Source organism: Callospermophilus lateralis, chromosome 12 (genome assembly GCF_048772815.1).
Source record: "Callospermophilus lateralis isolate mCalLat2 chromosome 12, mCalLat2.hap1, whole genome shotgun sequence".
NCBI classification, from domain to species: Eukaryota; Metazoa; Chordata; class Mammalia; order Rodentia; family Sciuridae; genus Callospermophilus; species Callospermophilus lateralis.
Genome location: NC_135316.1, coordinates 103,174,871 through 103,186,410, shown reverse-complemented (window position 1 = coordinate 103,186,410; position 11,540 = coordinate 103,174,871). Strand labels below are relative to the sequence as shown.

General features: G+C 43.0%; 1 protein-coding gene across 1 annotated transcript; it reads left to right on the top strand.

Moving 5' to 3' along the window:
* Positions 1-276: 276 nt before the first annotated feature.
* Mettl21c (methyltransferase 21C, AARS1 lysine) lies at positions 277-8,296 on the top strand. The gene is made up of 4 exons (XM_076872630.2): positions 277-403; positions 3,275-3,426; positions 7,267-7,384; positions 7,902-8,296. Exons 1-4 carry the CDS (start codon positions 277-279, stop codon positions 8,294-8,296), a joined length of 792 nt encoding a protein of 263 aa, XP_076728745.2.
* The last annotated feature ends 3,244 nt before the right edge of the window (positions 8,297-11,540 follow it).

Genomic DNA, 11,540 nt, shown 5'->3' with positions numbered 1-11,540 from the left:
CCAGGCTACACCTGCTCTGAGTTTGTTTTTCTCCATGTGTGGACTCGGTTGTGTTTCATGTTCTCTCTGTACCTTGCTCTGCAAAGCCAAATGGCAGTTCCTTGGGTGGCTCCTGGCTCTCCCAGGGAACTAAGCTGAAAAGCAGGTGTTCTTTTCGGCTCAGCACATGCTAAGGTGATAAGCTACACTCTTTGGATCCTTCAGGGAGAGTCAGACTTTCCTTGGGCCAAGTGACACGGGTCTTGTCCAGTTCTTTCCTCCCAGCAGGCTCCAGCTATGGACGTGTGTCTCAGCTCTGCGCAGCAGTCTCTGTGCCTGGGAGAGGCACCGAACTCCCCAGGTGGCTGGTTGGAGGAGGAGGAGGGGGCTCTCCAGGAAGATGGCACCGGGGGACCCCCAGGAGGTAAACTCCTTTTCCTCACTGCCACAGCTTTCCTCAGTTGCTTTCCTAACGATGACATTTTCAAGTTAACTTCAGCCGCAAGAATTTCCATTTCCTTTTAACTCTAAATTTTTACCACAATGAAGCATGGTTGACAACGCCTTTGTGTCATTCACCCCGATTTTCTCATTCGCTTTATCAAGTCTGCAACTTTGTTTTATCTTGTATTTAAATCTGAGAGTGCCATATTTTTGTAACAAGAACTTTAAAACATAGTTCGTTCTTTGCCGAAATGCCTTGCAGCAGCGTGATGGACCCTTGTCAATCACGGTGCATTTCTCCACTAGGACAGCAGAGTGGCAGTGTAGCTGCATTTCTGGGCACAGCTTCAGAAGTACATAAATAACAGACATAAAAATGGTATCATAAGAGCCATTTAAAACACAATCATTTATAGAGTACAAATATGTCTTAACTCTACTAAAGGAGCATGTTATTTATTTTTACTGACTCATTTACATAAAAATGCAACTCTACCTTCTCTCTCAGATCTGATTTCTGAACTACTAGGCTAGCATAGACAAAATAGATGAAAATATTTAAAGTGCTGCAGTCATACAATTTTCCGTGTTTGTAGAAATTCAGAGGGTCTTATGCGAAAACATGTGTATGCCAGTGTTTCTTAATAATGTTCATCAGAAAAGTACACCATCAAGCTCATTCTTTGTCAGTTTACTGACTTGTGAAGAGATGAGCTAGGCAAAATCAATCCACCAACTTTTCCTACAGTTCTGAGAGAAAGATAAGTCCCCAACAGGCCGTCCTTGGGAGGAAGGGAGGAAGGTGCACCTGAGCATAGGGCAGGGGCGCAGGGGCTGGCAGGTGCTGGCTGCTGTCAGTCTCCCACCCCAGAGCATGCTGGAGATGGCATTGAATTTCAGGAATTCTGGTTGCAGAACATGCTATATTAAAATTTAGGATATATAGACTTAGAATTCAATAGATTATATTAAAGGCAAATGTCTATTAAGAAGCCTAAATAATAAATGCTCAAAGCTCCTCAGCAGTTACTTTACTTCAGTTCCCTCTCAGCCATGCTCTTGAGGTGCTTTCTGGGGGCTGATCTCTGTGCGGGCAAAATCACGGGACCGTGCCCAGCTGCCTGTATTTCCCATCAAGTGGCAGAAGTTGGGACTCGGCCACGATGGGAGTATTTGCACCAGGGCCTTTGCCAGACACTACAAATCAGGGCTTTTTCGTCTCTCAGAAGTGGCTGCTCCACCTGCTTCAGCACAGGCAGCCTGTCCTCTGGCTTCTGCCTCTCAGCCCGAGGGTGAGGAGCTGGCCCTCCTCGCCACTCAGAAGTGCCGGGCTGGTTTTGTTCAGTGTGCAACGCCTCCTACGACAGAGGCAAGTGAAGGCCAAAAGTCTCCTCCTTACCTGGCAGCCTCCTGACCACCCCCTGACAGGGCATGTGACAGCAAAGAGCCCAGTCTCAGGCCACACTGGCTATTTATTGCCAGGCACTTACCAGCTCAGGGAAGCTCACCTTTTTGAGATTCCTCTTCCACACAAAGGAGAACCATGACCATGAGCGACACTGGGCAGAGCTCAGGGCATTCTCTGCTAATTTACAAATGACTCACTTCAGCCATGGTCAAGGATCATCTCCTAAGATACTGCAAATGATACTTCAATAAAATACAATGAAAAAGGACAAAAAGAAATGAAGCCTACATAGACATTTCTGCGCCCTTTCTTCATAATCATACTCAACGGACATCATCAACTGGTATTTCTAATGCTCACTCCACATTCCCGTACTGATGGGTTAGCCTGTTGGAATCAATATGCTGCCTCCCAGCATAGAGCCACTCAGGGGCATGCTGAAATCAGTGATGTTGGAAATAGCTCTGGGACCTGCCTGCGAGGGGCGGCCTGCAGATCAGCTTTCTTCCAAGGCTCACTTTCCTGGTGTCCACATCTCCCTCTTCCACCTTGAGTGGCTACTTCTGATGAGGGCACTTCAAATGTTAACTGCTGGTTAAAGATCTTCTATCGGAAGCCAGGCAACAAGGCAACTTTCCTGCGGATAAACCAGTCCCTGGGCTAGGAAACTCCTCCCTGCTAATCCCTTCCCAGCGTCCACAGCCCCCCTCCGCCCCTACCAGGCAGGGTCCCTGAGTGCGCATGCACTCAGCATCCTCCTGACATTTATACCCGCTGCTCTTTTATCCTGAAACCTTCTGGGAAACCCTTAACCATCTGCGAATCTGTGATGTCAGCCCCGTCAGGCGCTCTTCCCCCCATTTTATATGCTATTTGAGAGCAGCTATCGTGGGTCATGGGGGTTAAAGGAGTATTTAGAGCATTAGTAACTTAATAGCCAGGTCTCATGTGACAGCCTCCCCAGTGGCCTAGTGGCCTGTGCCTTTTGAGGGGCAGTTGCGGGAAGGATTTTGGGAGTACGCGGCAGTCAGCAGCGTGTGGGAATGTTACTTCTCGTCAAGGTCTAAAAATAGCCGGGTTCCTGTTCACCTAGTTCCTCCTTAATTGCAGAGAGTCTGCTCTCAGGTGCCATTTTCCTGATAATTTCGCTTCCTCCTGACACCAGAACACAGGTTGGGGATGGGTCTTCACCTCTTCAGGAGAAGGGAGAAGCCCAGGGCCTCCTTCAGTGTTTTGCTGCATGATGAAAAGGTCACATCCGAACCTTGTGTCCCATCCCCTCAAAGAACACAGTTTGGAGTTAATTGCAGACACTGGTTGATGGCACTGCCCGACTTGGGGAAAGATTGCTGGTCTCCTCCGTCTTACCCAGTGTAGGTACCCAGTGTAGGTTCACCCTGGATCGATGAAGCATGAAGCCTGTCTTATTTTTGTGCTTCACAGACGCAAACAACATAGAATCGTCTCTTCGTAGCCTCCAGAAATTCGTTCGGACAGATTATGCCAGCTACACTCAGGAGCATTACCAATTTGCCGGCAAGAAGATTGTCATCCAAGAGTCGATAGAGAGCTATGGAGCGGTGGTGTGGCCAGCGGTGAGCGCATGGGGGACATTTGTGCTCTTGGTCTTTCTGAAGGTGACAGTTTTGTACATCTGTGTTGCTGTGGGCAGGTGGCCACCTACTTCTACCTCTTGTGCTTCTCAAGTTGAGGATGGATTACCTGGTCCCCCAGAGATACTGGTGGTGTGCTTGGACCCCAAAGAAGCATAGCATTTCCTTCGGAAGCATTGGTTTTGCTTTAAGCGATGTTCCTTAAACAATATTTTTATGTTAAATAAACCTGACCTTATTGGGAAGTAGAATGCAGCATGAATACAATTGCTAAGTTTAAAAAAAAAAGAATATCAGGAATTTAGAGTTTAGACTTTGCAATAGGCACCTTTGGGTCACACCCACTGGCTCTTGGCCATCCATACCTCCTTGACTTGATGGATATTTTCACAGAAATATTTAGGAGGTATTATTCCACCTGATGTCACCCCTGTGACGGCCCAGCAAGGATGGTGCAAGAATGGAGGAAAACCTGCTATTTTCAAGCTGCAGGGGCCCAGGTGCTCACTGCACCTCCAGTTGCCTCCATTTCCACATTTGAAACCTGGAGTAGCGATAATGTCTAGTTCCTGACATGGTTATAACAAATGCTACATGTAAGCCTACATTAATTGTAATTATTAATGCAACACTATTCTCACCTCCTGACTAAGGACAAGGGAGTTCAGAAAGCTTCCTTGGCTTGATGATAAAGCTATTCTCCTGGGGCACACATGGCTCTTTCCACCCTAAAGGCTGTCAGCCTGAGCTTAGAAAGGCTCCAGAGCAGAACTTCTGAGCCTTTCTGTACTGAGTCCCACTGAGATCTTATTAAATGCAGACTGTGATTCAGGTGTGGTATGGTGTGAGTGTGTGCATGTCTGTGGTCCTGCATGTCTTAAAAACTCCCCGGGGAGGCACATCTCCTGGTCCAGGATCTCGAGCAGAAGTTCATGACAAGAGGTTCTCAGGAGCTGTCCAGGCAGTCCTGGGAAGTGGTAGCAAGTGAACTGGGAGAGGAGGAGCCAAAGGGCCCCAGGTTTTTAGGGTTCTGCTCCCTTCTAAGCAGGTTTTTAGGGTTCTGCTCCCCTCTAAGCAGAACCTTATTCATGAGTATGATTCTCTTCAAACAAGGGCTTTCTTTTGCTTTAATAAGTTTGAAATACCTAATGCCTTCCAAAGCTTCCTATTCTAATGAATTTAGCAAACAGACAACCAGAGCGGTGGTAACAGATTAGGAATGGAAGCGGCACGTCTGTCCACTCAATTGTTTTACGCTAAGGCCTCAGCCATTTATGCACCCAAACCCACCTCTCTTGGGGTCCCCTGAAAGCTTTAGGAGAATCGCATGTCAAGTGGGAAGACCCTCCGGGTGCCTGCAGGGGCGGAATCTGTGAAGGAGCTCCTTTTAGAGTTTGCTCACAGGGCTAAGAGGGATGGGTGTTTGTCATGTCAAAAGTTGTAGCTGTTCCTGAGAAGGCTTTTATCTCCGGATGACCCCTGACTGGGGCCAGACCCTCCTGGGGGACAGGGCAGCATGTGTCCTCTGGCCATGCCAGTGACACTCTCCTCTTATTGAATGCCCTCACAGAAAAACTCAACTCCTTCCTCAAAACTCCCCTTCTCAACTCTGAGTGCCTTGCCAAGTGCTGCAGGTTGGTGCTATTTGACACCATTGTCTCACCAGGTGGCCTCACCTGGAGTGCCCCGCCCCCTCATCTTTCCACACTTGGCTCACCTCTCCCTGGCACCCAGAATGCAGCCCTGACTCCCAGCAGCCTCTATCATGTGCCGCCCCCAACCTGGAATATATCTCCCTGAAATCACTGGAATTACTTTATAATTGGTTTGCTTACCTCTAGCTCTGCCACCGAATACCTTGGCAGTAGAGAAAAAGGTGATATTCATGTTTGCATGTGTCCATTCCCTATGCACACATGAGGATGAAGTAAAGTGACTTATGGGGTAAAATCTGCAGTACCAGCCTTGTTACTGGCAATCATAAGTGGCAGGTCTGGAATCACCCTGGCCACTCCTCTCCAACCTACACTAGAACCTGGAGTCCAGAGGCAGAAGAGCATATCTATACCTGGGGCCAAAACATAAAAACCAATTATAGAACTCAGTAGTTTTTCATCTCAATGTTCCTTCCCCAGCGCTAGGCTACTTGAATAACTTTCTTATGCACAGTTCTTCTTGTTCTCTCTAGCCCAGAGCATTGCTAGTGGACACTTCCTTTACATAAATAACGCCTGGAGAAGCAATGCAAATCTAACATTCATTTTCTCTTTCCAGAAATGTCAGGATGGGGCTGGGGATGTGGCTCAAGCGGTGGCCCGCTTGCCTGGCATGCGTGAGGCCAGGGTTTGATCCTCAGCACCACATACTAACAGGGATGTTGTGTCCGCCGAAAACTGAAAAATAAATATTAAAAATTAAAAAAAAAACAGAAATGTCAGGACAAAGTAAAACAGAATAGAATGAATAAAGGAGAGAGATGGTTGGTTTCATGTGTAATGAACAACTTGTCCATACTCAGAGTGTGGTCAGCAGGCCAGCAGGCTGGCTTCACTGGGAGCTTCTCTAGACATGCGGAATTTTGAGCCAGAGCTACAAGAGAAGGATCTGCATCTTTAATAAGCTACCCCGGGGCATTTGTTGGCACACTAAAGTTTGAGAAGCACTGTTTTTTTTTTTTTTAAATTCTAATTTGTTATATATAACAGTGGAATGCATTACAATTCATATTATACATATAGAGCACAATTTTTCATATCGCTGGTTGTACACAAAGTATATTTACACCATTCACATCTTTTTAAATGTACTTAGGGTAATGATGTCCATCTCATCCCACCATCTTTTATACCCCTATGCCCCTTCCCTCCCCTCCCATCCCTTTATCTTATCTAGAGTTGATCTAATCCTCCCATGTTCCCTCTCCCAACCCCACTATGAATCAGCCTCCTTATATCTGATAAAACATTTGGCATTTGTTTTTTTGGAATTGGCTAATTTCAATATTCTCCAACTCCATCCATTTACCTGCAAATGCCATGATTTTATTCTCTTTTAATGCTGAATAATATTCCATTGTGTATATATGCCACATTTTCTTTATCCATTCATTACTGAGGGGCATCTAGGTTGGTTCCACAGTTTAGCTATTGTGAACTGTGCTGCTGTAAACATTGATGTGGCTGTGTCCCTGTAGTATGCTGTTTTTAAGCCTTCTATACTTTGGGTATAGACCGAGGAGAGGGATAGCTGGGTCAAATGGTGGTTCCATTCCCAGTTTTCCAAGGAATCTCCATCCTGGAGAAGCACTGTTCTGATAGTCTGTTTCTTTGATGAACAATTTAAGAAAACAAGAATCCAAGAAACTACCCAGTTGTCCAAGATAGCACAGTCCTAAAGAAGCTGAATTTTGATTGATTGGGAAGAGAAGTTTTCAAGTTTATACAACACTCTAAATGCAGTTGCAGGCCCAAAATGATGAAATCAGGGGAAGAAGTCGCTGTTCAGCTACATCTCCCCAATTTGTAAGAACTGAGCTAATCTACAGATCTCCACCCCCTGATTTTTTTTGGGGGGGAGGAACTGGTCATAGCTAGTATAGTCAATTTAATGAATTTGTTTCTCCAGTTTGTGACATGCAATTTATTATAACTTTTATGTTCCAGGGGTCTAAATATGGCATTGAATGAGATTTTGGTTCTTTTGAACCCTTCAATAAATAGAAAATAATGTCTTTCAGTCTTTAACTCTGAGGGTAGAGGAGTTGCTCCTGGTGTCCAGTGTTCCAGTTCTCAGGTGAAAGTCCTGGTTGTTCGTGTGTTTTAGGCTACAGCTTTGTGCCAGTATTTGGAAGAACATCAAGAGGAGTTGAATCTCCAAGATGCCAAAATACTGGAAATCGGTGCTGGACCAGGCCTTGTTTCCATCGTGGCCAGTATTCTAGGTTTGTTCCTTCCTTCCTTCCGGATCGTGTTGTAAAAGACCTTCACGGTGACAATGACAGAGTGCTTTTTGTGTGGCAGGCAGGCTGTGGTAGGAGCGTGGCCACAATTTCACTCACTGTATCTCCCCAAAATGCCATGCGCCAGGAATCGTGACTGTCACCTGCAGAGATGACCGAGTCCTGGAGAGGCTGAGCAACTCCTTGAGCTCACCTTGTTTTCAAAGTGACTAAGTTGAGAGTCCAGAGGTGACTCTGAGCCCTGGAGGTCTTCACCTCAGGAGTGGGGTGGGGGGTTTGCAGTTACTGACATCTGGGGGTGGGGGAGGGAGAGACTGGGGAGCCTACTAATCACCTTGCTGTGTTCAGAATGGGCCCACACACAAGAAAGAATTGTCCAGCCTGAGCTATGGCAAGCGCAGGCCGAGGGACCTGGTTCTCTTATGATCTCCGGGAGTGTATCAGTACTCTGGCCGCCCGAAAGTTTCCAGGTGATTGTTACCATCTCTCTCTCATTTAGGAGCTCAAGTCACAGCAACGGATTTACCTGATGTCCTGGGAAACCTTCAGTACAATCTCTTAAAAAATACCCTGAAATGCACAGCACATCTGCCTGAAGTGAAGGAATTGGTGTGGGGGCAAGACCTGGAGCAGAACTTCCCCAGGGCAGCCCTGCATTACGACTATGTCTTGGCCTCTGACGTGGTGTACCACCATTACTTCCTGGACAAGCTGCTTCTCACCATGGTGCACCTTTCCCAGCAGGGGACGGTGGTACTTTGGGCAAACAAGTTCAGGTTCAGCACAGATTATGAATTCTTAGATAAATTCAAGCAGGTTTTTGATACGACTCTCTTAGCTGAATATCCAGAGTCAACAGTCAAACTTTTTAAGGGGACATTAAAATGGGACTAAATAAAACAACTTGTCTTTCAAAATGTGTCTCTTTTGAATCATGTTAGAAGTGGCACAGGCAATCGGACTCAACTCGTGAACTTACAAGATGTAACTTAATACTAAAGCAACTGTAAATATATTTCAGATTATTTGAATAATAAAATATCTACAGAGAAAAACATAACATGAAAGTAATTTTGTTGACTTGCAAGAGTCTCAGTTTGTGTTCAACGAGTCTGACATGAGTAAGTTAATGAACAAAGGGATTTCTCCCTTATTTCTGCTGTCGAGCTCAGGTTTTGCAATTGTCAATATACTTTTTCATATGCTTTTTGACACTGAGCTTGAAAAGGTCATTATAACAGTTTGAAGAAACTACTTATACAGATTTTAACTGTAGCAAAGGGGAAGAATTTTGAGTGATAGAAAATGTATCAGTTTCACATTGATTATAAGTAGAAAATACAGAAACTGCTGGAATGAAGAAACATGTTCTGTCTTAGGAACTTCTTAGAATTTGTACAAATCCCCTCCCTTTGTGTCTATTACCTGTGACAATTTCAAGGTAAACTTCTTGATTGTCTAGTTTCTTTGTAACTTTATGATCAAAGTTCTTAAATATTAGGAAAGAATGGAATTTTTAGTCTGATAAAAGCTATAGAAAATTAAAAAAAAATAACATACTTAAGAAATTGAGCTTATCCTTTGAGATAGGGAAGAATTTAAAACTCTCAGCTACCACTGTTTCTTTCTAACTTTACACTGGAGATTTTAGCTAATGTGGTAAAAGAAAGAAAATAAATAAAACAGAAGAACTAAAAACTGCACTATTCACAGATGATGATTGTGCTGTGCCAGGCTAGCAAACTTTCTGTAAAGGGCCAGATAATAATATTTTAGACTGAGCAGGCCACTCACTGTTTCTGGAGACTGTTCCTTGCTTTTGGGCGTTTACAATCATTTATTAAAAGGTTAAGAACTATTCTTGGCCTGTGAAAACAGGCTGTGAGTTGGATCTGGCCTGCAGGTCATAGTTTGCTGACTCCTAGAACTGTAGGCAATCTACAGTGGAATTACTGGAATTTGAGTTTAGCAAGCCTGTCAAATGTCAACAGGCAAATCTCAACATCACTTATAAATTCTAGCCACAAATAGAAAACAAAATTTCAATAAAGACAAAACAACTTATAATGCAATGTAAAATACATAGAAATAAATATATACCAAAAATATATGAGAACACAATTTATAGCAATGCTTTAAAAGCTTAATGATATCTAATGAAGAAACAAACCAAGTTTGTACATTGGCAAACATTTCAAGGCTGTCAATTTTTTTTCCAAATTTATCAACATGTTATGCAGTCATTACCAAAATCCCAGTGTGCATGCTTGTGCAACTTGTCCAGCTGATTCTAATTAAAATGAAAAGGTCAAAAGGAATAGACACACTCCTGAGGAAGAACCTGGAAGATTTACTTTGAGGTCAAGAACTATTCTAAAGATGTGATGATTGAGAAAGCAGTTAGTATTGGTTGCTAAGACTACTACATGGTTATTTCTAAAAGAACTTTAAAGACACTTATAATTTTTTTAAATTTAAGGGTAAAATACATATTCTAGATATAATTTCAAATAGTTATTTGCCTGTGTGCTCCTTGATTGATGTTGTCAATTAAGAACTTTAGTCTCCAAGGAATACCATGGTGATGTTTTAAAATATTCCTTAATTTCTGCAGAGATAGATTAAAATTTCTTCTCTTTCAAAATAACTAGTATCAATCAACTAACATCAAGAGCTCTCTGATAAAAATCTCATTTGCAAGATTTTAAAATTAATACTTAAAATAATGAGAGAAAAAATTTTTTATATTCTTTTGGTTTTTTAAATTTTATTTTTTTAAAATACACAACAGCAGAATGCATTACAATTCTTATTACACATATAGAGCACAATTTTTCATCTTTTTATATAAAGTATGTTCACGCCAATTCATGTCTTTATACATGTACTTTTTTTGCATTACAATTCTTATTACACATATATACCACGATTTTTCATATCTCTGTATATAAAGTATGTTGATAACCAATCCGTGTCTTCATACATGTACTTTGGATAATGATGTCCATCACATTCCACCATCCTTGCTAATCCCCTGCCCTATCCCTTTCCCTCCCACCCCTCTTCCCTATCTAGAATTCATCTATTCCTCTCATGCTCCCCCTCCCTACCTCACTATGAATCAGCCTCCCTTATATCAGAGAAAACATTCTGCATTTGTTTTTTGGGGATTGGCTAACTTCACTTAGCATTATCTTCTCCAATGCCACCCATTTATCTGCAAATGCCATGATTTTATTTTGTGTCTCCTACTTCCACCAAGTAGATAAACAATACAGTTAATTCTTGGCTGAGGCAATAGCCTTAATTTCCTTCTCTCAAAAGGGAAGAAAATGCGTTTTGCAATGACCTCTCCTAGAATATAGAAATCATAAGATCAGGCCCCCAAAGCAGATGAACAGTTGTAGGAAATGACAGATGTCTTCACAGCTGGACAATGTTTGGCAAGCAGGGGATGCTCACCTAGATTCCTGATTACGACCCAGGGGCTGCTGCCTCTGTCCAATGAGCGAGGGTGGGAAAGGTTAAGTCAATCTGGACATCATTCGTTTATGTGAGATTTAGTAATCAAGTCAGTTAATATTAACATAGGCATGTTGGTAAACGGAAAACAGAGTTCAGAAGTTGACCCACGTGTGTGGTCAACTGATTTTGACAAAAGTGCCAAGATAATTTAATTGGAAAGTATAGATTTTAAAACCAGTGGTATTAGAATGATCATAAATACACACACACACACTCCTGAACCTTCTTTCACTGCATACACAAAAATTAAATTGAAAGAGATCATAAACCTAAATTCAAGAGCTACAGCTATGCCAACTGTAAAACTTCCAGAAGGAACCCAGGTAAATCTTTATTACCTTGGGTTAGCCAAAGATTACCTTAGCTGTGATACCAGAAATACAAATCATAAATGAAAAAATTATGATCTTAACCTTATCAAAATTAAAAATCTTTACTCTTCAAAAGACACCATTAAGAAATACACTGGGCTGGGTGCAGTGGTACACACCTGTAGGCTGAGGCAGGAGGACTGCAAGTTCAAGGTCAGCCTTAGTAACTTAGTGAGACCCTGTCTCAAAAGATAAAAAGGGCTGGGATGTGGCTCAGGAGCACAGTGCCCTTGAGTTCAATT

Excerpts from the sequence above, each read along its gene's own strand:
- Mettl21c (XM_076872630.2), top strand. The coding sequence starts at position 277 with ATGGACGTGTGTCTCAGCTCTGCGCAGCAGTCTCTGTGCCTGGGAGAG. Across the intron at positions 404-3,274 it reads CACCGGGGGACCCCCAGGAG|ACGCAAACAACATAGAATCG; the intron begins GTAAACTCCTTT and ends TGTGCTTCACAG. Across the intron at positions 3,427-7,266 it reads GAGCGGTGGTGTGGCCAGCG|GCTACAGCTTTGTGCCAGTA; the intron begins GTGAGCGCATGG and ends CGTGTGTTTTAG.